The sequence below is a fragment of the Neltuma alba genome, unplaced genomic scaffold (genome assembly GCF_004799145.2).
Source record: "Neltuma alba isolate B1F8T4 unplaced genomic scaffold, ASM479914v2 tig00010189_pilon, whole genome shotgun sequence".
Classification (NCBI taxonomy): Eukaryota; Viridiplantae; Streptophyta; class Magnoliopsida; order Fabales; family Fabaceae; genus Neltuma; species Neltuma alba.
The window spans coordinates 689,198-716,625 of record NW_021635128.1 but is presented as its reverse complement, the minus strand read 5'-3'; the positions used below and the strand labels follow the sequence as shown (position 1 = coordinate 716,625).

Genomic DNA, 27,428 nt, shown 5'->3' with positions numbered 1-27,428 from the left:
AGGTTGTTAAGCACTTCCCTTCAGGTTGTCAATAAATGCCGTTGAGGTTGTTAATGGATCTGGCAGAGAGAACTGTGATATATACCTATCATGTCATCATGATTAGCATTTGTTTATCCACTTTTATTAAGTCTTCATTTCTAGACATTGTTCGGGTTTTGAATAAGGAATTTTGTGGTTATCAAAACACATGAATGCCATTACAACAACTTCATAACTAGGAAATGATGCCAATCATATTAACATAACTTAACATTCAGCTATCATTATATGGTCAAATAAAAAAACAAAATCTGAACTTTACTTTCAGCTGTCATTATGCTGTCAAATGAAAAAACAAAATTTGATGTTTACATTCAGCTGTCATTATACTGTCAAATGAAAAAACTAAATACAATATATGTTGGTTTTTTATTTCTTCCTCTTGCTTTGGGAGTTTTCTCATACCAAAGACAGTACTTGATCACTATGCAGGTTGTTCCTATGAATTATGATCCACTACAAGCATCCAATCTTCAAGTCATGTGACTTCCTTGTCAATTTTGTTGTTTTTGTCAAATAATGCTAGCTTCACTCTACAAAGAACTTGGTAGAAATAATCTCTCTGCAAAAAGGAAACAAAAAAAAGAACAACTTTGATGGTAGTGAATGACAAGTAATCAGCAGGTATTAACAACCTTGACAATAGTGAATGACAAGTAATCAGCAGGCATTAATTGACAGTTTATCAAAACCAATTCTTTTCAGCGTTTTCATCATATCATATGTGTTAAGAAATCACTGACCACTGCAAGTAGGAGAAATTGTCACTTTATATTAGTAACATAATTTAGACTGCTAATGACAACTTCCACAGCGTCTGATAACAAGTCTATTACAGCTTATTAACAAGTACATCAAAATACGGATATGATATTATATCAAATTAAATTACAACCAGATGTCATTTACCACTTGATATATATGTACAATGAAATTACACTAAATTTACATTTTATCTATAAGGTCCACAAATGTAAACTCATCAAAGGTTACTGTGAATTTGATAACCCTTCCATTGCTTTCTTTTCCCATAATTGATGCTACCATTGTTCTAAATTCTTTATATGATGTGCCTTTCTTTATCATTTTTGTTCTCACACCACCTCCAACGTACTGCATGTCACCTTTTACACCATCAATAAATTGTTCTCCTATATGGAGGTAACAAAACAAAGGCTTCCCACTTGAAGTTTCCATCCTTCATATCAACCTGTCACAATTACTCATTAATAATAAGTCATACAGTTACATTAACAACCTTCGATGTACCCATTAACAAGACATTTAACCATCGCATTACAGGGAGTTATAACAGTAAAAATATGTCATTTTCATTCTTTTTCATCAGCAACACAGCATCAATCACTAAAAAACAGAGCATCATTCACCCAAAAACAGAGCATTGTTTTATAACCCTAGCCACACATAACAAAACCACACCTAAGATGATTAAAACCATATATGACTAAAATGAGCTTTCCTTGATAGTTCAAGTGAGTTAAATCACATCCTTAATATCCATACACCCACAGCCAATCATCTTTTCAAACCAACATTAAACTTGAGATTGGTTGTGTACGAAAGAAAAGAAATCTCGTTATTGATGAGACCTACAAAGAGGATGAAGAAAAAATATAGCTTTCCTGGAATAATGGAGCATCAACGCAGACCTCCATTCCTTCTTTCAGAAGCTCCTCTTCTTCATACATGCAGCACCAGTGCACAAACTAAAGCTTTCTCTCTGTTTTTTCTTTTTTAATCAATAAGGGCATAACAGACTTTTTACAATTGCAATTTATTACCCATAGGTCCCTAGGGATTTAGGAAGAATTTGGAGATTTCCAGAGACTTTATCTAAATTAATTCTCTTTTGTGGGACCTGTGTGTAATTTTCCTATTTAATTATTACATTAACTAACTAACAATACTTAATTATTACAATAACTAAATAAAATTTAAATTAGTCAACCAATACAACTGATGTAGGATTAATTACTGGAGGTAGCATTTTGAATCGGACCAAGTGAAAATAACACTGGTCCCCAGTATTTAAGTACAGAGATTGAGCATCAGCTTTCTTCACTCTGTTCGAATTTGGAAGATAAATGGAGGCTCTCTTAGAAAATTGAGCTTACACGTAGATCTGCCATTGCTTCTCTGACCCTGCCATGCTGTTGCGGCTTCGCATTCCAGCCTTTTGGTGGTCTCTATGTTCTCTTTCGAACGCCCGTCGGTATCCTCACCCTTCCTCCTCCTTCCAACTCAGCCTTTCTTCTTCAAGCCATCCTCAGGTTCAGAACACATCTCCATTTCTCTCTTCTACCGTTATTTTCACTGAACCTTCAAGTTTCCCAATGTGGACCTTCTTTTCTTTTGCTTCTTTTGTGATAGGTTTCTGGCATATTGGACGGTGATTGCGATGGTTTCTTGCCATGGTTGGAGCGGAAAGCTGTCTCTAAGATTTCATCAGCACTTTCAATTGGGAAAGCTCCATGTGGCAGGTTCTCCAGTTTCTTTTTTTTCTCGTCTTTTTTTTTTTTTGGGGAATGATTTGATTTCATTGTGTTAGGATGGTTTTTAAATGTGGAATTTAAATTGCTTCATTGTTTTTGACTGTCGGGGACTAATTTTGTGAGAAGAAAGAATTCTGTATGCTAGTTTCTGGCTGGCTGTCATTGTTTATTGAACTTTCATCTTCTTGCCAGATAATGTAAGCCGACGTGAGTTCCTACTGTCTTGGGTTTAGTTTTTTTGATGGTAGGAGTCTTTGCACCGTGGAACAGAAATGAATCTTTACAATGTAAATATATATTAGTTTCAAGGCATATTTTGTAAACTAAGAACTGAATTAGTATTTGTCTTTGTCAAAGAAGTTATATCCCGTAACTGGCTCCAGTTCTAATATTTTATTCTTTTGCAATAAATGTCTTGGCTATGAATGTGTATTGTAAATGTTTAGATATATCAGATACTGCCCTTACAGAAACTAGATGTACCGCCACTTGCTATATATTTTATTTTGATGTATTAATTTTTAGATGCTTTAAACTGTAATTACATTGGTCTTCTTTGTCTCTGAAGATGACACTGTCATGGCACATTTTACAGAAAACTAAAAAAGATGTAATGTCCCATTTCGCTTTAAAACCATCCCTTCTTACAGAATACACTTCTACCATCCCTTTCTTACATAATACTACACTTCTAATGTAAATGTGTATATTATTGTAGCAAAAGAAAGGTTATTAAAAGTAGAATTTGCAAAAACTAACATTTTGATTAAGTGATTTAATTTAATTTAGATATTTTCAATACCTTAGAGTTAAATTTAATTGTTAAATGAGGTTTTGGCCAAAAAAAAAAAAGAAGTTAAACAGGGTTAGATTAACTCAAGGCGTTTCATATCTGGCAAAAATAAAAAAGGGCATCCCATCAATCAAAATTCCAAGTTTATAAAATTCAAGTTTCAATGCGGTGCGTGTGGCTGTTTTATCATAGGGATGCTATAGCTCATCAGTGCATGCAGCCTTGTACTTATATGGTGTGTGTATAGGCTATTATGGATTCAATTAATAAAATAATTGCCTAAAAAGAACGATTGTGGTAAATGCTTTTATACATTGGTGTCTCAAATGTTACCTCTTCCTATATCATCTCTTAATCTGTGCTATGCATCATGCTCTCTTTTTGCTTCTAGAATAATACACACTCAAGACTTTCTAAAACGTTTCTGTACATTGGAATATCATATGTTATCTCCTTATTTCAGGCCTTAGATGAGGTCTGTCTCTCAAATGTTGACTTCTTATGTAACCTTGAAATTTACGTGGATGTAGGGCTCTGTTTGCCTCTAGGATTATACACACTGGGGAATGCATTTTGCAGGTTCCTTATGCTGTGGTATGCTTCACTTATTAAATCTTACTAAAATTCATGCCTTTTATTTCACTGTTATCATGATAAATTGCTCATCATCGTGTTCCTAATTGATTTTGCAGCAAATGACTGTGGACAATTTACTCCCAGAAATCAGATCTTTGATCAGCACTGAAGTTGGATGTATTTCAAAACTTGCTGTTGTTATTCTAGTTGAGCAGAAACTGGGTCGGGTAACCTTAATATCAAATTTGTATGATAAAAATTTATCTCAATTCAGGAACTTTGCTCTTGCATATTTCAAAAGACAATATTTTTGACCTCACTATGTTTGGTAGAAAAATGAGGAATTTCGCAGCGTCTGTATGTAATATCTATTTCTGTGTGATAGGACTCCGAGTGGGACCCTTATATTAGCTGTCTTCCTCAGCAAGGACAGCTGCATAATACAGTAAGTGTTCTTACTTTTCTTTAGTTGCTCTATCTTTTTGTGTCTGTTCTTTGTTTTGGTATTTGTAGCAGAGTTCCTTTATCGTTGAAGCATCTTTATTGTGCTAAACTGCAAGGCATCATGCTAAGAATGTTGCACTTTTTCTTGGTGAGTTAATTTGCTCTTCTTGCCTACTCACAGAGTGACTGCCTCTTTTCTTAGTCTTTCTCATAATTGATACATAGGAGTTAGGGGATAGTTAAGGAGTTGCTAGAAATTTAGGGGTGATTAGGAGAATTGTGGGGAAGAAGGGTAGTTTAGGAATTTAGCATAATATAAATAGGGTCTGAAGATATGCAACGTGTTTTGGTTATTTCTCTCTCTGTTCTACATTACCACATAACAATATCAGAGCTTTCTTTCGGTTGCCTTTGTCTGTCACTAGAAATGTGATCCATATGGGAGTAATGAACATGGCAAGTAATCGCCGTATGAGATTGTCTGAACAAATTTGAAGCTCTTCTACCAGAATGAAAGCTGAGTCTACTGTGATTAGAGTCTTACCAGAAAGAAAGCTGAGTCTACTGTGATTAGAATCTTCATTAGAGGACGTTGATCAGACACCCAACAAATCACTAAGGGAACCAATCCAAGCACCCTTGTCAGTGTGATGTATCCTTCCAATCTTTAAGACAGATATGGGCAGAAGAGGAAGCTGGAAGGAGAAGGTTAGGAAAAAGGATGCAGTGGAATTGAGGAGGAATCCAAGATGCAATGGACCAGAAGTAGGGGACCATGTGAATATCTGGCACTACTGGACCTATCTCTCTGTTTATTTTTTGGAGTACAATGGCAAGATTAAATCTCCAACAGTTACAAAACGCCCAAGAGACTAACTAGTCTGCATCAAATCCTCCTGCAATTGGGCTTGGCACTACCAGGGAGGATGCTCCAAGATAACCATGTCTTCATGTATGAAGTAAGCCTGCTTAGCAATAAGATCTGCGCAATGTATGGCATTCCGTGTCGACTGGACCTATCTCTTAATTCCTATGTATCAATAATTTTGTGATGAAATCTAAAAAGACTGGAAAAATAGCATGAGATAGTGAGTAGAGGGAGGAGAGAAACATTACAGGGAGGGAATATGTTGAACACGGGCCGAAATTGAAGTATGTTAGACAGAGGAAGAAGCCCAATTCGGATGACTAGTGTTTCTTATGTGTCAAGGGTAATTTTGGGTATTCCTACGAGTTAGTTATGGAAAGGGGTGAGTATATTGTGTGGGAAGGCTAGGCGGGGAGGGCATGGGAAAAACTGAGTGAGGTTTAGGAGGGTCCGTGTGACTCTAGGTGGGTGCCGTGAGCATTTCTGTTTCGTTCTTCTGCTGTAATTCCTCCATTGGAGCTTATCCGTGGAGCTTTAGCTATCGAATAATACATTCAGAGTATTGAAGTTTCATTAAAGGTATTAGAGTAGTACCTTCTTGGGGAATGGTAAATACCCGTATGGAGTCCCGCATGGATGCTGTCGATTCTCGAGTCCTGCAAGCTGAACATTCCATAGAGCGTTTGAGCGGGGATGTGTTGACAATTAAATCCGATTTAACCACGGTCAAGTGCGACGTCGCCACCGTCACTTCCTTGTTGAATGAATTGCTGGGTGAATGGCGTGCGGGCAAGCGTGGTGACACTGGGGGTGACTCAGCAAATCATACAAATGGTACACCTCAGGTGATTGAGATCGAGGACCGTGGAGCGAGTGTAGTTACCGATAGCTCACACTACAGGAGGCTTGATATGCCTCTGTTTTCGGGAGACGACCCCCTTGGTTGGGTTTTCAAAGTGGAATGTTATTTCAAGTTCAATCGGGTGGCTGAATCTGAGAAATTAGATGCTGCGGTTTTGTGTTTTGAAGGACGTGCACTTAATTGGTTTCAATGGAAGGAGGTCAGAGCCCCTGTTTCGACTTGGCTAGAGCTGAAACGTGACTTAGTACTCCGGTTTCACCCATCGCAATGCGGTAACTCATATGAGATGTTGATGGCTTTGCAACAAGACAAGCATGTTGCAGATTATATTGAACGTTTCGAATCAATTTCTACTACGCTGGGAAATTGTGATGAAGAAGTCCTTATCGTGGCATTCTTGAATGGCTTGAAGACGGAGATTAAGGCAGACTTGCGATTGCTGAAATTGGGCTCTTTAGCTGCGTATATGGATATGGCTCTACGATTGGAAGAATGTAACGGTGTGATGGCCCAATATTATAGCCCACGATCATCCGGGCCGCCTAGGCACTGGATCGAAGATAGGTTTCAGGGGCCGAGAGCTTCGTCCACACGATTGAGTCATTAAACCACTTCCAGCAATTCCACTACATCCTCTATGCTCAGTACGGCCCGAGTTGCAGAAAACAAATCAGCTGACGACAGTAAGAAGACAATGATTCCCGTTACTTACACTTCCAAAGCAGTTCCGAAGAAGTATACTGATGCGGAAATTGAGCGGCGAAGGGAATTAGGATTGTGTTTCAAATGTGATGAGAAGTATCGTCCAGGTCATCGCTGTAAAAAGAAACAATTGCAAGTACTAATTATGTCAGAGGAACCGACTGAGGAGGACGAATCTCCTTTCGAACCAGCTCACCGGGAGCAGCTTGACCCAGACCTTTTTTTTGAGACCGAAAAGCACACTGGGCAACTTATGTCTTTGTCTCTGAATGCTCTGGCAGGCTTCATAGGTGGTAAAACGATTAAGCTAATGGGGACTCTCCATGGCAGGGACGTATTGATCCTCATTGACTGTGGCGCTACTCACAGTTTCATTCATCACGACTTGGTTCTTGCCCTCTCTTTACCGGCGGATTCCCATTTTGCTTTTACTGTTCAAGTGGGGGACTCCCGCAATGTGAGGGGCCGTGGGGTATGTCGAGATGTTTCCTTCTTTGTGCAAGGGCTCCACCTTACGCATTCCTTGTACCCCTTTAAGCTGGGAGGGTCGGATATCATTCTTGGAGCTGACTGGTTAGCATCGCTTGGAGAGGTGTTGGTTAGCTGGAAGCATTCTACCCTCAAAATTGATCTGGGTGATGAATGGATTTGTCTCAAGGGCAATCCGACTTTGCATAAGACTCAAATGTCTTTCAATTCTTTTTATAGGACTACACAACCCGAGGATGAGGTGTTCTTTGTGGAATTTACTGAACTAAAGATGACAGAGCTTACGTATACTTCAATGGACAGAGAGGTTCAGACCTTAGTAGCGGAGTTCCTTGAAGTTCAAACACCTCTATCGAGGTTACCACCGCCTAGACCTGCTGATCATACTATTGATTTACAGCCAGGCTCCACCCCGCCAAATATTCGTCCGTATCGGTACCCACATTACCAAAAGTCAGAGATTGAGCGATTGGTGCAAGAAATGCTCACAGCAGGAATTATTCGTCCTAGTAAGAGCCCTTTCTCTAGCCCTGTACTTCTGGTTAAAAAGAAAGATGGTAGTTGGCGATTTTGTGTTGATTATAGGGCTTTGAATAAGGTTACCATTCAGGACAAGTTTCCTATTCCAGCTATTGAGGAACTCTTGGATGAATTAGGGGGTGCCCAGATTTTTTCTAAACTGGATTTGAAATCTGGTTATCACCAGATTAGAATGAAAGAGGGCGAAGAACAGAAGACAGCCTTTCGTACTCATGATGGTCACTATGAATTCATGGTGTGAAATCCCAGATATAATGCTCGCTGATTACTCCCTAATTCTATCTCATTATCTTGGCATTTATGATTCATTATTCCTTGATTCTTTACCGTTGAATATAGCTGTTATAGGTTTTATTATATTTCCTTTTTTCCTACCCTGTAAATTATATATAAACCTGTGTACCCACAATCTGTGAATAGAAAATATACAGAAATTATACAATCAGGTCTCCCGACTCACATGGTATCAGAGCGGGAGGGGGAGATCTAACTATTCTGCCATATTCCGCAATGCCGAACAACGTAAATGAGTCGACTAAGTCGACTACGGAACCTGATGGTTCCACCTCCACGAACTCGAAGCCCGTCGCACCGAATCAGAACTTTGAAGGGAACGCAGTGCTGATCGTACCTGAGAGGCTCACCGGTGACAACTACAGAGAGTGGGCCCAGTCCATTCGCCTTGCTGTTGAAGGCAGAGGAAAGCTCGGGTATCTCAACGGCGATATTGCGTGTCCTCCCAACTCAAATTCACAGGCTGTACGGGTTTGGCAGATTGAAAACTCACTGGTGGCATCTTGGTTAATCAACTCAATGACCCCCAGTATTAAACGCAGCTTCATGTTTTTCCCAACTGCCAAGGAGATCTGGGAAGCTGTTCGAGAGGCCTACTCGGATGGAGAAAATACCTCCCAAGTGTTTGAAATCAAAACCAAATTGTGGCAGATGAAACAAGGTACTGGTAGTTTAAATGAATACTACCTAAACATGTCTGCTCTGTGGCAGGAATTAGATCTGCAGAATGAAGAAAACTGGAAGTGCTCAGAAGATGCAGCCCAGTACAGAAAGAAAATTGAAAAGGAACGTTTATTTGAGTTTCTGGCTGGTATCAATTCAGACTTGGATGCTGTGAGAGGACGAATCTTGAGTCGTGTGCCTCTACCTTCTGTCCGTGAGGCATTTGCAGAAGTTAGAAGGGAGGAGTCCCGTCGTAAGGTTATGCTACAACCTATCTTAGATAAACCAATTAATATTTCTGAATCCTCTGCTCTTGTCTCTCGTGGAAATGACCCTAGAGGTCAGAAAGCTAAGCTTGTGTGTGAGCATTGTAAGAAAACAGGGCACACTAAGGATACTTGCTGGGATATTCATGGGAAACCAGCAGACTGGAAGCCCAAAAGAAGAAAAGGCCGTGGATATATTGCTGAGAAAAATGAAGAGAAACCTTCCACATCTCATAGTATATCAACCGAACAATTCTCCAAATTGACGGAGTTACTCACCAATCTCCAACCCTCTGGGCAACCAGCACGAGGACAACCCACTGCTACAGTGGTCCATAGAGGTAACTTTATATATGCCTTAACTACCATTCAAAGCTTGTGCTCAAGTAGATGCTGGATAATCGATTCTGGTGCCTCAGACCACATGACTGATAATCGTGCTTTATTTACTACCTATACTCCTTGTGATGGCTCACTTAAAGTAAGAATTGCTGATGCTTCTTTATCTCCTGTGATTGGTATAGGTAGTATCTGTCTCTTAGATCAAATAACACTTTATGCAGTACTTCACGTTCCAAAACTAAAATGCAACTTGCTTTCTGTCCATAAACTCACCAAAACAAAAAATTGCCATGCTGATTTTTATGACACATATTGTTTATTTCAGGACCTGTCAACAAGGAAGACGATTGGTTATGCTAAAGAGTTTGATGGTCTTTACTACTTTGACGAAGCCTCAATAAAACCAAGCATTGGAAATAAAGTGTCTTTTTCCAAAACGAGTGATCTTTTGTTATGGCATAAGCGTCTTGGTCATCCAAATTTTCAATACATGCTTCAAATGTTTCCTTCCAATTTTTCGAATAAAGAAATTTCAGACATTTATTGTGATATTTGCGAAGTTGCTAAGCACCAACGTACTACTTTCCATCGAAACATTTACCAACCCTCATCTCCTTTTTCAGTTATTCACAGTGATCTTTGGGGGCCAAGTCGGATCCCCAATCGAACTTGTCAAAAATGGTTTATGACTTTTATTGATGACCATACGCGTGTTTGCTGGACATATTTACTAAAAGACAAAACGGATGTCTACCCTATTTTTACAAATTTTTATCACATGATTAAAAATCAGTTCCAAACTTCCATAAAGGTCTTACACACCGATAATGGTACAGAATACGTTAACAAAAATCTTAACAAGTTTCTTCAAGAAAACGGTATTATCCACAAAAACTCTTGTCCTTATAGCCCTGAACAAAACGGTATTGTCGAAAGAAAAAATAGACATATCCTTGAAGTAGCACGCACCCTCCTTTTCACACACAATGTTCCTAAATTCTATTGGGGAGATGCCATCCTCACTGCCACCTTCCTCATCAACAGAATGCCAAGTAAACCCCTTTCATTCAGAACTCCCTTAGAAGTTCTTCAATCCACTCACTATGTTCCATATCTCCAAAATACTCTTCCATTAAAAATATTTGGGTGCACTGTTTTCGTTCACATTCACCATCATGGTAAATTGGATCCTCGGGCAATCAAGTGTATTTTTTTGGGTTACTCAGCCTCACACAAAGGTTATAAGTGCTACGACCCAATCAAGAAACAACTCTTTATCACCTGTGATGTTACCTTTCACGAATCAGACTCCTTTTACCCTAAGACCACAAGTCAGGGGGAGCATTTGGGTGAATTGCAACCTTTAGAAAAGGATTTTGATAAGAATCAACCTTACTTAGAATATGAGCCACCTCTCATCCTCCCAACTGATCAAGAAAACTCCAAAAACATACAACAAAATTCTGAGGAAGAAAGACAAAGCCAACCTAAGGGGGAGGATCAAACCAAAAACATTAACAAAGTTTACAATAGAAAAAAGAAATCTTCTCATAGACCATCAAACTCCCAACAGAACCAAGAGATTGAACAGTTGACAGATCCTGCCAATAAGGGAACTAATGAATCTGGTGTAGATGATGCAGATCATACAGGTAGCACAGAGCCAGATCTAGCTACTACAAATAACATAGAACCAAGTCTGGATCTCCCAATTGCTCTAAGGAAGAAGCCGAGGAGTTGCACTCAACACCCAATTGAAAACTACATATCTTACAAAGCTCTATCTTCACAATATGGAGCGTTTGTAAGCAATTTGGATGCAACAAGAATTCCTAACACCATTGAAGAAGCTCTGTCATCCCCTGATTGGAGAAACGCAGTCCTAGAAGAGATGAATGCATTAAAGCAAAATGGTACATGGGAAGAGGCCACCCTACCACAAGGAAAGAAAGCTGTGGGATGCAAATGGGTCTTCACCATAAAGTACAAAGCTGATGGAACCATTGAAAAGTTCAAGGCAAGACTTGTAGCAAAAGGTTTCTCACAAATCTACGGGACAGATTATACGGAAACGTTTGCTCCAGTAGCCAAACTCAACACTGTCAGAGTTTTGATGTCCCTTGCCACCAATTCAGATTGGCCGATCTACCAATTAGACGTAAAAAATGCCTTTTTGAATGGTGACTTGAAGGAGGAAGTGTATATGACACCACCACCAGGTTTTCCAACCAAGCAACCAAAAGCGGTGTGCAAGCTGAAAAAATCACTGTACGGTCTAAAACAATCGCCACGAGCTTGGTTTGAAAGGTTTACTCAAGTTCTTAAAAATGAGGGCTACACCCAAGGACGGAGTGATCATACTCTATTCTTCAAACATAAAGACAATAAGAAAACCATCTTAAGTGTCTATGTAGATGATATAGTTCTCACAGGAGATGATTCGGAAGAAATTGAGAAGATAAAGGCAGCAATGGCACAAGAATTCCAAGTGAAAGATTTGGGAGAAATGAAGTACTTTCTTGGAATGGAAGTGGCTCGGTCAAAGAAAGGGATTTATATATCCCAACGAAAGTATGTACTAGACTTACTTAAAGAAACTGGGATGCTAGGCTGCAAGCCTAGCTCTACCCCAATTGAAGTCACCACAAAAAGAAAAATGAAAAGGAAAGGAGAATCAGATGGTAAAAAAGAAACTGAGGACAGTAATGAAGAAGAGGAAGAAAACGAAGGTGATGATGTTGACAAAGGTAGATATCAAAGACTTGTGGGAAAATTAATCTATCTCTCCCACACAAGACCAGATATAGCATTTGCAGTCAATGTGGCTAGCCAACATGCACATGCACCAAAAGAAAAACATCTCAAAGCTGTCTACAAGATCTTGAAATATCTGAAGGGTACCCCGGGAAAGGCATACTGTACAAAAAATACAGCAACCAACGTGTGGAAATTTTTACAGATGCAGACTATGCAGGATCTCAGGGAGACAGAAGATCCACAACTGGTTACTGCACCTACGTTTGGGGAAATTTGGTTACATGGAGAAGCAAGAAACAAAACGTAGTATCTCGAAGTAGTGCTGAATCAGAGTACAGGGCAGTTGCCCAAGGAATATGTGAATTGATCTGGATAAAAAGGGTCCTAGAAGAACTAAAGATGGACATGGAATTTCCTATGAAATTATATACTGACAGTATGGCTGCTATAAATCTATCCCATAATCCAGTTCAGCATGATAGAACCAAACATGTTGAGGTGGATAGACATTTTATCCGAGAAAAATTAGACGGAGGATTGGTTACCCTCATACATGTGCCTACCTGGAATCAAATAGTTGATATCTTCACCAAAGGATTACACAAAGAGAAATTTGAAGACTTAGTATGCAAGTTGGACATGAGTGACATCTATGATCCAACTTGAGGGGGAGTGTGAAATCCCAGATATAATGCTCGCTGATTACTCCCTAATTCTATCTCATTATCTTGGCATTTATGATTCATTATTCCTTGATTCTTTACCGTTGAATATAGCTGTTATAGGTTTGATTATATTTCCTTTTTTCCTACCCTGTAAATTATATATAAACCTGTGTACCCACAATCTGTGAATAGAAAATATACAGAAATTATACAATCAGGTCTCCCGACTCACACATGGTCATGCCTTTTGGCTTGAAGAATGCCCCTTCTACCTTTCAATCACTCATGAATGATGTTTTCCGGCAGCACCTGCAAAAATTCATCTTGGTTTTCTTTGATGACATCTTAGTGTACAGTGACGATCAGAGCACTCATTTTCAGCATTTGAGCTTAACTCTGCAACTGCTGCGACAGCATTTCTTAGTGATCAATGTTAAGAAGTGTGTTTTTGCCTAGCCTAGGCTTGAGTACCTTGGTCACATTATTTTTGGAGATGGAGTTCATGCAGATCCTGCCAAGATAGCAAGCATGCAGTCTTGGCCTACTCCCACCAATCTGAAGAGTCTTCGTGGGTTTTTGGGTTTGACTGGGTATTATCGCCGGTTTGTTCACCATTATGAGTTAATTGGTGCACCTTTGACTGACCTTCTCAAGAAGAATGCTTTTCATTGGACTGAGGAGGCCCAGCTTGCATTTGACAAACTTAAGCACGCCATGTCCTCAACTCCAGTTTTGGCCCTCCTTGATTTTTCACAGCCTTTTATTGTGGAAACCGACGCCTCAGGTACTGGGTTAGGGGCGGTTTTGATGCAGTCAGGACATCCTATTGCTTACTTTAGTCACTCCCTTTCAGCTAGGCGCCGGACATGTTCAGTATATGAGAGAGAATTAATGGCCATTGTCTTTGCAGTAAGGAAATGGCGTTATTATCTTTTGGGCCGACCATTCATCATACGGACAGACCAAAGAGCTCTGAAATTCTTGTTGGAACAGCGAATTCTTGATGATTCCCAGCAAGGCTGGGTGTCTAAACTCATGGGCTATACTTTCCAGATCCAATACAAACCGGGGAGGACTAATTCCACTGCTGATGCCTTGTCGAGGCAGCATGAACAATGTGGGCTCAATGCCATTACTATGGCTCAATCAGTTGATGTGAATACTTGGGATACCGAGGTTCAAAAAGATGATAGTCTGGCTCAAATTATCCAGCAATTAGCTACTAGTCAACCTGCTACCCCGGGCTATGCACTAAAAGGTGGTCATCTATTTTTCAAAGGCAGCTTAGTCTTACCTAAGTCATTGCCACGAATTCCCCTGTTGCTACGTGAGTTCCACGACTCTCCTATTGGGGGTCATTCTGGATATCTTCGGACCTACAAGAGGCTTGCTTCTCTTTTTTACTGGGATGGTATGTGTCGAGATATTCAAAAATATGTGGCTGCTTGTGACACCTGTCAACGTAATAAACATCTCGCATTAAGTCTTGCAGGGTTGCTCCAACCCCTTCCTGTTCCAGATCAGGTGTGGACAGATATCTCTATGGATTTTATTTCTGGACTCCCTAAATCGCAACGTTATGATACTATTCTGGTGGTCGTTGACCATTTCACAAAGTACGCACATTTCCTACCACTTCATCATCCTTATACCGCAAGTGATGTTGTTGACTTGTTTGTTAAGGAGGTGGTTCGTCTCCATGGTTTTCCGCGCTCTATTGTTTCTGATAGGGACAAACTCTTTTTGAGCACTTTCTGGAAGGCTTTGTTTAAGGCTGCAGGAACTTCCCTGAATTATAGTTCTAGTTACCATCCTCAAAGTGATGGTCAAACAGAAGTGGTTAACAGGAGCCTGGAAACATATTTAAGGTGTTTTTGCAGTGACACTCCACAGACGTGGGCTAAATGGTTGTGTTGGGTGGAGTATTGGTTTAATACCAATTACAATCGGTCAACTGGCATGTCACCTTTCCGTGCTCTATATGGCCAGGATCCTCCTACATTGTTTCGTTTCCAGGAATCTGCTTCCCCTGTTGATGCTGTTACTACTCAGCTCCAGGCTCGAAATGCTATTCTGGATGAATTAAAGCAGAATTTACAGCGGGCCCAACAATATATGAAGCAATATGCTGATAAGAAACGTCACGATGTCCACTTTAATGTTGGTGATACTGTCTATCTTAAGCTCCAGCTGTACAGACAACGTTCTCTTGCTGTCCGCCCTAATGAGAAGCTCACCCCGCGGTTTTATGGTCCTTTTTCAGTTTTGGAGCGAATTGGCAGTGTTGCTTATAAGTTGCAGTTACCCCCAGAGGCAAAAATCCACCCGGTGTTTCATGTGTCTCAACTCAAAAAATCACTTTCTCCAGGTCTCATTTCCCACTCTGTTCCGCCTACACTAACTGCTGATCTGGAGCTCCAAGTTTATCCTAAATCTGTATTGAAGCATCGCAAACTCACAGATGGTCGTATAGAACTTCTGATTAAGTGGGTTAATCTATCTGACTGTGACAGTACTTGGGAAGATTACGACGTTATTCATCAACAATTTCTGACTTTTCACCTTGAGGATAAGGTCCATCTTGATGGGCAGGGTATTGTTGAACACGGGCCGAAATTGAAGTATGTTAGACAGAGGAAGAAGCCCAATTCGGATGACTAGTGTTTCTTATGTGTCAAGGGTAATTTTGGGTATTCCTACGAGTTAGTTATGGAAAGAGGTGAGTATATTGTGTGGGAAGGCTAGGCGGGGAGGGCATGGGAAAAACTGAGTGAGGTTTAGGAGGGTCCATGTGACTCTAGGTGGGTGCCGTGAGCATTTCTGTTTCGTTCTTCTGCTGTAATTCCTCCATTGGAGCTTATCCGTGGAGCTTTAGCTATCGAATAATACATTCAGAGTATTGAAGTTTCATTAGAATAGTCAAGGACTCAAGCTCAAGATTTATCTCTCTTGGAATTTATCTAAAGCTCTTATTTATTTACCCTTTTCTGTTAGAATAAGCTCTTACTCGTACTAGTATTAAAGGGCATGATGCCAAAAAAAAAAAAATCCATTGACTCTTTCCAGACCTAATAATATCTCCTTAATTTAGACCACATTTTAATTTCATTCCTAATCAGCTCTCTTAATCATGAAGAGCATTGCTAATAATGATTCTGACTTTCATCTGTAAGTTCATAGAAGATGCACTAATAGCAGTTGGAGGAAAAAGAACTACTCCTTTTGGTCCATAATATAAGAAGTTGGTTAACTTTTCTTACATAACAATAAATAGAAGTTTAGTCATTAAATGTGTCCGAAAATCATAAAATTTTCCTATTTTATCCCTAAGAAATGATGAAGTTGCCTTTAATGTTATACTTTTATTATCTCTCATCTCTCTCCTCTCTCTTATATTTAATAAGAGTGAAAGTGAAAAAATCACATTAATTATCTTGATAATGTCTTATATTTTGGACCACATTTTTTTTTCCTGACCAACATATATTATGGACCGGAGGGAATATAAATGCATGCACCTCAAGCATGAAATGATTGTTTATCCTTCTCAATCACACAATGTAGAGAGTCTATAGAAAATAGTTGCAGATTGCAGATAGAGATGAGGTTCAGGGCACTTTTGACTATATTACTGTACAATGTGTGCCACTGCCAAAGTACATGAGATATTGGAAATTGTAAATGATATTTGAATTTCATACTTGATTTTCGGTCTACTATCCTTGCAGAGAAATTGACTGTGATTGCATTTCTGATTAGGCAAGAAATTATTAGCTTATGATGCTTCAAGATTATCAGCTGCTTTAATATTCCAAAAATACATTTTGGAATTGTAGTTTTCTATAATCAACATTATGGAAGAAGTAAATGTTGTTAGGATATTTTAATATGCGCTTGAGTGTTTCCTATTCTTCATACATGTACATATGTAGTTTAAAAGTGTGTAAAAGTCCATTTATTTTAAAGCTTTTGCACCAGGCCGAAAGAATGCAAATTGCATTTGTATCAGATGCCATGCCGCTCTCATTTATTAAATGTGCATGCTGTGTTACATTAAAAAGGCTATTCCACTTCTTAAAATTAGAAAACGGTTTCCCTATTTATTATGCAACTTTTTTATTAATATTTTTTTTGGGAATAGAAACTGAAAACGACAAAAAAACCTAGACGTAATAACCAAAAAACGTAGTTTCCTTTATCAACCTCCCCCTCTAAATTGGAAGGTGGTTGATCTAGGATATGAAAGCTACTCTCTAACGAATGGGGGTGTTTCACCAAGTAATCAGTGGTAGACGAAGACTCTCTAGGTAAATGAAACGGAAGAATGGACCAATCCCTGTGTGACACGATAGCCTCGTTGCATCAATAATATCCTTGAAAGGGTGACTTGCCTCACTATAGAGGGCTTCAGCACAATTCGTGTGTAATACAAATTACACACTTGTCTGTATCCCTTCGATCAACATAAATTTAGACCTTGTATAAATCCAATCAACTCTGCAATTGCCAGAGGAACAGAAGTCAGTTTACAGCTAAAACCAAGAAACCATCGTCCTTCCTTTTCTCTCAACTTTAATTTTTTAAATTGTTTAATCCTGGCTTATTTTAAAATTCTTCTGAACTACAAAATACTAGAGAAAAATCAGAAGAAAAAGTGACCAGACTAGGCTAATGGAACAAAATCCACATTCCTCTATTAGCCAAAATAAAAGGACTACGGCTTAAAGGAACTTTGTGCAGGAATCATAAATGAGTTCTGATTTGAATGTTTATATGTACTTGTCAGATAAAAGCAATCCCCACGATCTTCAATATGATTGATGTTAAATCTTTCTAGATATTTTGGAGTGAAAGTGAATTGGACATGATTCGGCTAAGCTCAGTGTATCAGGAAACTATCAATCAAAAGTCTCAAATTGAGAAGGACTTTTTGGCAATCAGACCAGTGAGTATTTCACTTGCTTCTTTTTAACGTTTTGGTTGTTTTTCCTAACAATTAATCATGTTTGAATTTGTGTTATGTCTTATGGTATGGTAATGCTTCTTCATTATTATGAACATGTGATGGATAGAAAAGTCTTGGTTCTGCATGACATGATGACTTGGAAACAAGGACAATTTTTTTCTTTATCTGTGCTGCAGTAAAGGACGTCATTTATTACTTAATAGTAGTAGTAATTGAAAAGTGATTCTCTCTTATATTTTTTTTTTTAATAAATTAAGGGGTAAAAAAATCATTTTCATCTGCAAATTCTCTTGTTATTCATTCAGACCAAATGACCACTAGGTAGGTTATTGAACAATAAACATAACTTGCTTTTTCATATACTTGTTTTATATTGTGAAATATTTTTCCTCAGTATCATTGGAATGATTAGACAACCCACCAACTAATCTTTGACAGATGGATATAAACTAGGTCAAAGTTTCTCTTATTGTGGGGACATTTTTACTTGGGCACTTTCAGAGAGTATTTTACATCTTACTTGTATTTGTGTGTTTTAATGTTTGGGAAGTGAGAGTTATTGATGCTACCAGTTTACTGAGACTGACTTTGATGAAATGTTCCTCTTCAAATTCAGGTTTTCAAAAGTCTTCTTAAAAGTTTTGGAGAATTTACTTTCAAGGATTTCATGCACGCCTGCACACTTGGTAAGCAATGCACTTGAGTAACTGTTCTGCTCGACTGTGTTATTTTTCTGTAATGGTTCCAGTCATAGTGTTTTGTGATTGATTTCTATGTATGAGAGAAGGAAGGAAAAGCTTGTATCTAAGATTTATTTTATGTTGATTGGAGGATCATCTATACCTTTTGTTGTCTACATGTTATTAAGCATGAATACATCTAGTTTCCAGATTGTTGATGTGTCCACAGTGGCATTTTTGACACACATGCGAGATGTTAGCATAAAAAGGTCTGAAAGTTGAACGTTGCCTGGGTGCAGCTGGTCCTGGAAACAGGAAAAATGATCTAGTAGAAAGATAAATGAGAGTCTAGCAAACCCATCTTGATGATATAATAAATGTTTTTCTCCAGTATTTTTGTTCCACACAATAAGTTGAATAATATTTACTCCTCAATTGATCTATTTGAAAAATAAAGATACGGAGAATTTTTCCTTATATTTTTGTTCGGCACAAAAAGTTGAATAATATTTACTCCTTAATTGATCTTTTTGAAAAATAAAGATACTGAGAATAAAGGATTTCCCCCTTCCCGGTCAGGATTTCATGGTTGTAGGTCACTAAATAAAAAATTAGGATATGAATGATACACATTGAAAGCTTTATGTTGTAAATTTTGTGTGTCCATGTTCTTGAGTGCTTCATATCCATCGTTCATAGTTGATATTAGTTCCGTCCATTGAACTAACAGTAGTAGTGGTTGTGGTTTGCCGTTCTACTTTCTAACCTTGGTGGATAAAATATCTATCATATATGTTACTTACGAGTAATCGAAGATGGAAAATGACAACCTAGTAACATAGAACCCAAACGATGTAAGCAATGGGATTGAGAGGTGTATGGGGCTGCTAGTGGAAATTGGGCGGCAGGGATTTACTGACTTTTTGCTTGGCATATTGGGCATTGTGATGGTGAGGAAACATGTGTAAGTTGACAAGAGAGGTTATGGAAGAAGTTGGTTGGGTTGATTGGGAGGCAGAGTTTGGGTATTCGTGTTGTCCGTCCTGGAAGTCCTAGAGTCTTTCTTTTTCTTCTTCTTCTTCTTCTAAATCGTTTTCTTGTTTATGGGTCTGTTTCTATTGTAAATGTAATCTAATCGAAGGAAAACTCCGGGTTTTTAACATGTACATTTTAATATATTTAAGTAGATTTTTCTTAGCTCTATGATATGTAAAATAAGTTCATGCTAGTGCATGATAGCATATTTGATGGTCGCTAATAATCATTACAACAAATATTTCAATTGCAAAAAATAAAGAAAATACATAATTATCATTTATATTATAACCTAAGGGACAGTAAAAAATTTTCACTTTCCAAAACCTAAAAAGGAGCCAAAATGACGTTGCGTTCAATACTCAATAACGGGATAAAAGAACAAATGTCATGAACCATTCGAACCAGTCAAGTCCATACTGATTTTTGGCCAGTTCTTTCCTGAAGCATGGAAGGACCGGTTCACTGTTTGTCCAGCTGAACCAGTGGGTCTGATGCGGTGTTCTGAGTAGGGGTCAATGAGGAGTTTTATTCTGTTGAACCTTCTCTCCATTCGTGACTTTGGAGCTGACAATGCTTGTCATGATATTCTGATAATTCTGTTCATCTTTATTACAGTCATCATTTTGTCACAGATATTGAAATGTGGAAATCTATGTTTTTATTTTTACTTAATGATTAATTATTCATTACCATTTTCTGCTTCTTGTTCTTTTCTCTTCTGTCCCTCCTTTTCCCTGCACCACGGGTTCCAGAGCCATGCTTGTCTGAGTTCTTCTCCCCTCTTTGCATTGTTTTTTGGTTCTAGTTTTAGTTTTTTTTCACCCCGGTATGGGGATATATGGCCTTCCTGACCAGACTAATTCAATATGATTGCCTGGGTGCATTATGCAAAACGAAGTCTTGAAAGTCACTTGTAAACGTAATTCTCTATTACATTCCATTGATTGTCAAACTTGTATTCCTCCTTAATCCTCAGATCTGACATCTTATATGCCAAATCAACAGTAAACGTAATTCTCTATTACATTCCATTGATTATCAATTTTGTATTCCTCCTTAATCCTCAGATCTGACATCTTATATGCCAAATCAACAGTTGGTTCTCGAGCATGGGGAAGCATGAAGGGCTTATCTCTGGTATAGCATTTTAAGTTGTTTTCATGTTTAACCCTTGATTAGTTATTTAAGATTGCTTTGCAGATTCCTTTTGCAGATTTCTTGAATCACGATGGAGATTCAGATTCAATTGTAATGAGCGATGATGACAAACAGTACTCAGAAGTTGTCTTCCTCTCTCCTTCCACTTTTATTTTCCCCTCCTTTTTCCTTTGTCTATCATGCATTAAATTTATCAATGGTTACCTCAGTCTATTTAAACGATCATTTGATTAAAACCACATTGCATCAGTGAATGTGATTAATTTCTTTCTATTACATTTTATCTTCTATCACACAATCCTTTTATATCTTTTGATTCAATCCTTTTTGCAATGTTAATATATGCAGGTTATTGCTGATCGTGACTATGCTCTTGGTGAACAGGTCAGTATAAATGCCAAAAGTTTTGGATGGCCTAAGTTTTTGACTGGGAGGGCTGAATCAATGTGTTTGAAGATGATTGAAGATTTGCCAACTGATTCCCTGTGTTATGTTGTTCAAACATCTAGTGGCGTTGCTATCATTGTCAAAATTTTCTATGAGAAGATTAAAAGTGAAATACCTCTGAATAAGAAAATAATTATGAAAGTACACGTGTTGGGGTGACTACATGAGACTGCTCTTCTGTAGACAATAATTATGAAAGGCCAGCTGAAGCAGCTCTGTTATGGAATCTTGATTAATCTTTCTTTATCTTAAAATCGCACATTTTCCCCAAAAAGAAAATCCTGGAATTTGAACAGGTCCAAATCCATATTTGTTGATAGAGGCCTATAAAAACTTTATTAGAATGACAGTGAAAGTGATGAGAAATAATTATATCCTTTTTCCCTAATCCTCCTGTTAATTTGCAGTGGTTGTTAAGATTAAGAGTAACTAATTGATATTCCAACTGCCCGCAGCTAAGAGGCTTAACTAGATTTTTTTTTTCAGGTATTAATAAGATATGGAAAATTTTCTAATGCTACCTTGATGCTGGACTTTGGCTTTACACTTCCATACAACAATTACGATGAGGTATTTCTTGTATCTGAATGTCAAGTAATGTTTGCTCTTATTTGGAAGGGTTTGTTGTAGGGTGATGGGGTTCTTTTCTCATCTTGGCATGTCCTGATGTCCATTACTACATATGTTCTGTGAATGATCACATGGGTGTTTAATATTGACACTTAAATGATTTCAGCATTAAATTGATCTCACGTGCTATCCTTTCCCACAATTCTCCTAGCTACCCTCTATCTACTTTCCTATGCATATTCTATCAATCTATCTTATCTATGCACATGGGGGAACTCCCAACCTCCACTTCGTCGTGAGGTGTTTAGACTTTGGAATGTTCGTTTTATTTTGAGAATTTCTGTTGCTTTTCAAAGTGGTTACTTGTGTAGTTTGTAACCTGTCAAAATGACAAATGAAAAAGAACAAGGATTGACTTGATTTTGTAATTAATATGATCCTTGTAATTATTATAGCAATATTTCTAGTTATTTATCATTATTAGCAATTAATTGATTGGAGCCTCTACCATTCGTAAATAGAGAATTTTATTTTGAATCATATCTCGGACCATTTTTCCATTCTTTGATTCACATGGCATCTGCGCTCGCTCAAAATTTTTGCTGCATTGCTTCTTCCATTTTTGAGTGTATTGCTCACTGGTAGGGGTCAACTTAGTTTTTCCATGACCATTAGCTTTCACACCTACCTTGGGATTATCCAGGGCCATTGATTTTAGTGATTAACGCCTCGCATGAAGGTCTGCATTGGCACATGAGGGTATGCATTTTCTTGAAGTTGCATGAACACTTCTCTTTCAAGTAAAGGTTCCTGAGCCATTCTGGGTTGATACTGTCTCTCTAGTTTGCTTAATGATTAACCGAATGGCCTTGTCTAACATTAATTGTGACATCCCTTTTACTACTTGATTTCCTTCCAAAATACAGAAATTCTAAATATTCTGTCACGTTTGTATTGATAATAAAAGCTCTAAATACCTTATCCCCATCAGAAAGATCCCCTTTCCCAGAATACAGAAATTCCAAATAATCTATCGGTGTGTTAGCAGGCTCATGATGATTCCAGCTGAATCATCTCAACAGCAATGGGGTGTTGAATTTGTAAGAATGATTTAAGGTTCCTTAAGCACGCGTGCTTTTTACCAATTTTAGGAGGATCTCTGATGAGATGATCATCCTCCTTGATGACTGTTTCATGAAAATCCAAATAAGCTATCGGCGTGTTAACAGGCTCATGATGATTCCAGCTGAATCATCTCACCAGCAATGGGATTTTGAATTTGTAAGAATGATCTCACTAGTTCCTTAACCACACGTGCTTTGTGCCAATTTTAGGAGGATCTTTGATGAGATGATCATCCTTCTTGATGCTTCATAAGTAAATCCAAACTGCCTAGTGCAAATTAAGATTATTCAATCAATTCAGCTTATGTCCATGATTGTCCACATCACACGAACGACATCAAGCAGAGCCATTGTTTCATTCTCTGCAGTTAAGTGACTGAAGCACCAAAGATCTGAAAAAAATACTGAAACAGAACTACAAACTATGTCCAACCATGTCAAGCAGAACCTAAAACAGTACACAACCACATAAAACAACTCCTGCACGTAGAACAGACAAGTTGGGGGCGGAAATCAACCCGATAGAATTGAAATAGATCAAAAAGGCATGTACAACCAAAACGTAAAGCCAAACGTAGCACCAACATCTGAATACCATGTGGAAAAGGTTGTAAATAGAGTGTCAACACCAGAGGAGGACCACTGGAGTAAGAAACTGTGTCTCACTCATGCATTAATTCGTAAGAGTGAGACCAAAGTTGGATTGCAATGCTTGATAAGTCTTGTCACTGTCTTTTGGCAGATTTGAAGTTTCCAGCATCTCTGAGGTCATTTGTTTCTTTTTACTTGTCTCTGTCACCTTGTATGTTGGGGTCTGCTCTCTTCTACACACCTTCAGTTTATTTCTTGAAAGCGTATGCTGCATATAATTTGGGTCAAAGGACAGGCAAATTATCTTGCCTGGGAAGAGGCATGTGAACTTTGCAGGTTTTGTTGAATGTTTGGTTATATTGATTTCTTTTTAAAAATTAAAAAGTTGTACTTTATTATTATTGTTAACTTAATGTAATTATTTTGTTATTATTGATTATGAAAAATGATTATTTAGTTATTTCTTCACTCAGGATATCATGAAAATTTGATAAGAGTTTTCTTTCCATACATGCATTCCTTCTATCAGTCTAAGCACAGGAAAGCTTGACCCGGGGGGGAAAAAAAAAATAAACAGGAAAGCAATGAACATTACTTTCCTTTCTCTGTCATTTTATGCATAGTTCTCATTACAAGATTCTTTTTCATTTTTTCCATTCACATCAAAGTTCTTTTTGCGCATCAAACCTGATAGTTTTTTAACTGTCAGGAGGAACAGTTGGATCTAATTGAAACGAGCGTGCACGTTTGAGTTCCCTTTAAATGTTGCGATGATTGGATTTCATCTGTATTTGATGACGTATTTGCCGTTCATGAATGATAATGTTGACTATTGCCAGGTCCAGATCCAGCTTGATATACCTAAGCATGATCCTCTGCGTGACCTGAAGATGGAACTCTTGAGGCAATATTTTGTGCGCCCAAACAAAGACGTGAAGGGATTGAGTAACTCTGTCAATTCTTTCATAATCAAGTCTGTATTGTTGCTTGACTTGTCAATTCTTGTGTAATTCTATTTAAATATCCCAGACTAATTTTTGTTGATTTCATGGTTTAGCGGAGTGAAGATTAGCTAAAAATGCGAAAAGATCTACATCTGAAAATTTTCCATTTCCTTGTTGGTGTGATTGACTACATCTAGTGTGTACACACCAAAAACTATTAGTAAGCTAAACTGCATGACATAAAATTTTCAATCTTGAATACAATTATGCTGAAAATCTGCATGCTTAGGCTCTGATATATCTTGCTGATTGGAATTTGGATGTTAGAAAATGCTGATCTTTTCTCATGTTGGTGATATAAATATTATTGGACTGCAAGACCTGATGTTAATATTGGTAAAATATGTCACTGTAAAATGTTGCCAATATACTTGTCAATGTCTGTCTATCTGATAGAGCTATGATCTTATATAGGGAAGTGACATCTGCTAAAGGAAAGGGACTTCCACAATCTCTTCGTGCGTTTGCTCGCGTCCTTTCGTGCACCTTTCCTCAAGGTGCATTTTTATATTTCTTTGTTTTCTTTGTCATGGATTTCTGTTACATAATCTACACTTAACATTATCCACTAATGGAAATAGTACTGACAAAATATCAGAACTTGACGATTTGGCCATGGAGGCCGCACAAACTGATGGTAGGCTCGCTAGGCGGCCATTGCGCAATATCAGCAAAGAGATTGAAGCACACCTGCTGTTGTCTTCATTATTCAACAAATTAATTGCCGAGCACTCTGAAGCCATTCTGGTAAAGATTTCCTGACTATATATATTGAAACTATATTGGCTCCCGACGTGTGTTATATGAAATACCGAAAATGAACCATATTATCTGTGGTTGATTAATAGTATGGCTTGCTATAAATTTTACTGCGTGTTTATATATCTTGATATATTGATGTTATGAGGTTTACTCAAAATTCTAGGATTTTGGGACAATGCCTATTTTTAGTGAATGTTTTGCTAATAAATTTGAATTTCAAGAGGTAAGGAAATTAATCTTCCATGTTGTTTCTCCTACTGAAAGGACCTAATTGTTCTTGCAGTCATTGGAATTGTCTAATGCTCCTTCCCTTTCAACAAAACTTGCTGTTAGAAGGAAAATGGCTCGGGATCTCCTAGTTGGTGAGCTTCGCATTCTCAAATCTGCTTCTGCTTGGCTTGACAATTATTGTTCTTCTTTGACTGGACGATCTATTCATTGCTAGCCCTGAAACTTGACGACGAGTTTAGTATGATAGTCAGAAAGAGAATTTTTTTTTCTTTCGCTTTTGCAATATTTATAATATCCGTACTTTCATTATTTGATAGTTTTCATACCAAACAGATTCTTGCCGTCTTTGGATGCTTTCATAAAGCATAGCACCATTTTTTAGAATATCTATTAATTCTTATTCATGATTGGATTTCAAATGTAATTACTTAGATGACAGCAGAAAAACTTATATTTCATAATTTTGCCATGCTCTTGCTCTCTCTTTTTTTTGGTTACATGAGGGCCGGGATCGAACCCGCACATTACCAACACACGCACACACTAGGTGCCACTCTTTTGTCCTCACTTGTCTTCATAATCTTTAAGCGGGACTTTTGTCAAGATGCTATAGACAGTTCAAATTTTTTTTTTTTTTATTGAAATAGGACATGGTGGGAACTATCTATCAAGATACTACACTTAAAATCATTTACGTCAAATAATTTTTATCTTCTGCTATTGTATTACTTCTTGTTTATTTTCTCTTTTTTTTTTTTAAAAACAAAAATGGTGAAATAGTTCTCGAGGCGAATGATTTCACCTTTTCTCTCTCCAAGCATGTACCACTATGCAGATGCCATTTCATTTAAGACATCAATTAAACTATTACTTCCGATTTTTAATGTAAGATTTATATAACTAATTTGTAAATATTAAGAAAATTAGTCAAGTTAATTATTGATAATAAATATTTTGTTTTTCATAAAATTAGAATGAAAACCCTTTAAAGTGTGCAATCATGAGTTTGTTTTGGAAGAAAATAAATAATTATGAGACAAAATTAATTAAAATTTTATATTTAGAATCAAATTGAAAATTCAACTATTAACTCAACTGAAGGTAGTATTGTAATTTAGCCTCCCACATTCCAAAAGAAAAACAAAATAAAGACATAATTATTACATGCTTACAAATAATAAATCAGTTTTCCCTCTTTGCCGGGAAAAAAAATATTTAATTCATTTTAACACCACAACCAAATAAATATTGTTTTCTATATTTATTCATTTTCTTCTAAAATAATCTCCATAATGATTACACATATTAAAGGGTTTTTATTATAATGCAAATGACCAGTAAAAGTATCTAAGAAAAATAACACATATTTATTATAAATAATTAATTTAACTAATTTTTTTAATATTTGCAAATTAGTTATCTATGTCTTATATTAAGAACATGAGAAATGGTTTAAGTGGTGTTTTGGATGAAGTGACATAGGAGTAGGAGAGAGAAAAAGTGAAAATTTTCACGTGAAGAACAATTTCAGTTTTTCTGTTTTTTTTAAAAAAAGGTTAAGATGCAAATTTGTCTAAGAAGTTTTTACTCAAGAGCACTAGATATTTGAAAGTTTTTTTGAGAGCAAATTTGCCATAAAAGTTTAAAATCATAGCAATATCGTCTCTTATTAAAACATCCTTCTAATTACCTTTTTTTAATACGCATGTGGAAGCATTATGGTTCAACAGAAATATAAAATAAGCATGTACAAAAAACTTGTATTTAATTCCTTGGGTGTTAGTATTCACCAGTAAAATTTCAGATTTTTTGTTTAACTTTAAAAATTCATAACTAATTATAAAAAAAATTGTATTAAGGTGATTTAAATCTTCATTTGAAACTTTTTCAATTCTCTATAGGAAAAAAAATATAAATAAGAGCCTAACCCTTCTCAGTTTGTATAGTTAATTCGTGAAAGTTTACTATTCAAACTGGTAAAAATTATACTTTCTAGTTTTCTGCCCTAAATTTGAGCAATCATATTTTTTAGTATATACAT

General features: G+C 37.3%; 1 protein-coding gene across 6 annotated transcripts; it reads left to right on the top strand.

Moving 5' to 3' along the window:
- The first annotated feature begins 2,175 nt into the window (after nt 1-2,175).
- LOC114754789 (ribulose-1,5 bisphosphate carboxylase/oxygenase large subunit N-methyltransferase, chloroplastic) lies at nt 2,176-25,848 on the top strand. 6 transcript variants are annotated; one of them, XM_028943616.1, is made up of 15 exons: nt 2,176-2,333; nt 2,434-2,543; nt 3,879-3,942; nt 4,041-4,151; nt 4,310-4,369; nt 17,654-17,761; nt 18,399-18,468; nt 20,597-20,637; nt 20,701-20,781; nt 21,007-21,042; nt 21,592-21,675; nt 24,230-24,363; nt 24,809-24,891; nt 24,993-25,141; nt 25,440-25,848. In XM_028943616.1, the coding sequence occupies exons 1-15, from the start codon at nt 2,211-2,213 to the stop codon at nt 25,599-25,601; spliced, it is 1,416 nt and encodes a 471-aa protein (XP_028799449.1). In that variant the 5' UTR covers nt 2,176-2,210; the 3' UTR covers nt 25,602-25,848. The 6 variants fall into 6 exon arrangements, 4 of the variants coding, with proteins under 4 accessions (XP_028799449.1, XP_028799451.1, XP_028799450.1 ...); XM_028943618.1 differs by lacking the exon at nt 20,701-20,781; XM_028943617.1 differs by lacking the exon at nt 21,007-21,042.
- The last annotated feature ends 1,580 nt before the right edge of the window (nt 25,849-27,428 follow it).

Excerpts from the sequence above, each read along its gene's own strand:
- LOC114754789 (XM_028943616.1), top strand. The coding sequence starts at position 2,211 with ATGCTGTTGCGGCTTCGCATTCCAGCCTTTTGGTGGTCTCTATGTTCT. Across the intron at positions 4,370-17,653 it reads AAGGACAGCTGCATAATACA|ATATTTTGGAGTGAAAGTGA; the intron begins GTAAGTGTTCTT and ends AAATCTTTCTAG. Across the intron at positions 24,892-24,992 it reads TTCGTGCACCTTTCCTCAAG|AACTTGACGATTTGGCCATG; the intron begins GTGCATTTTTAT and ends ACAAAATATCAG.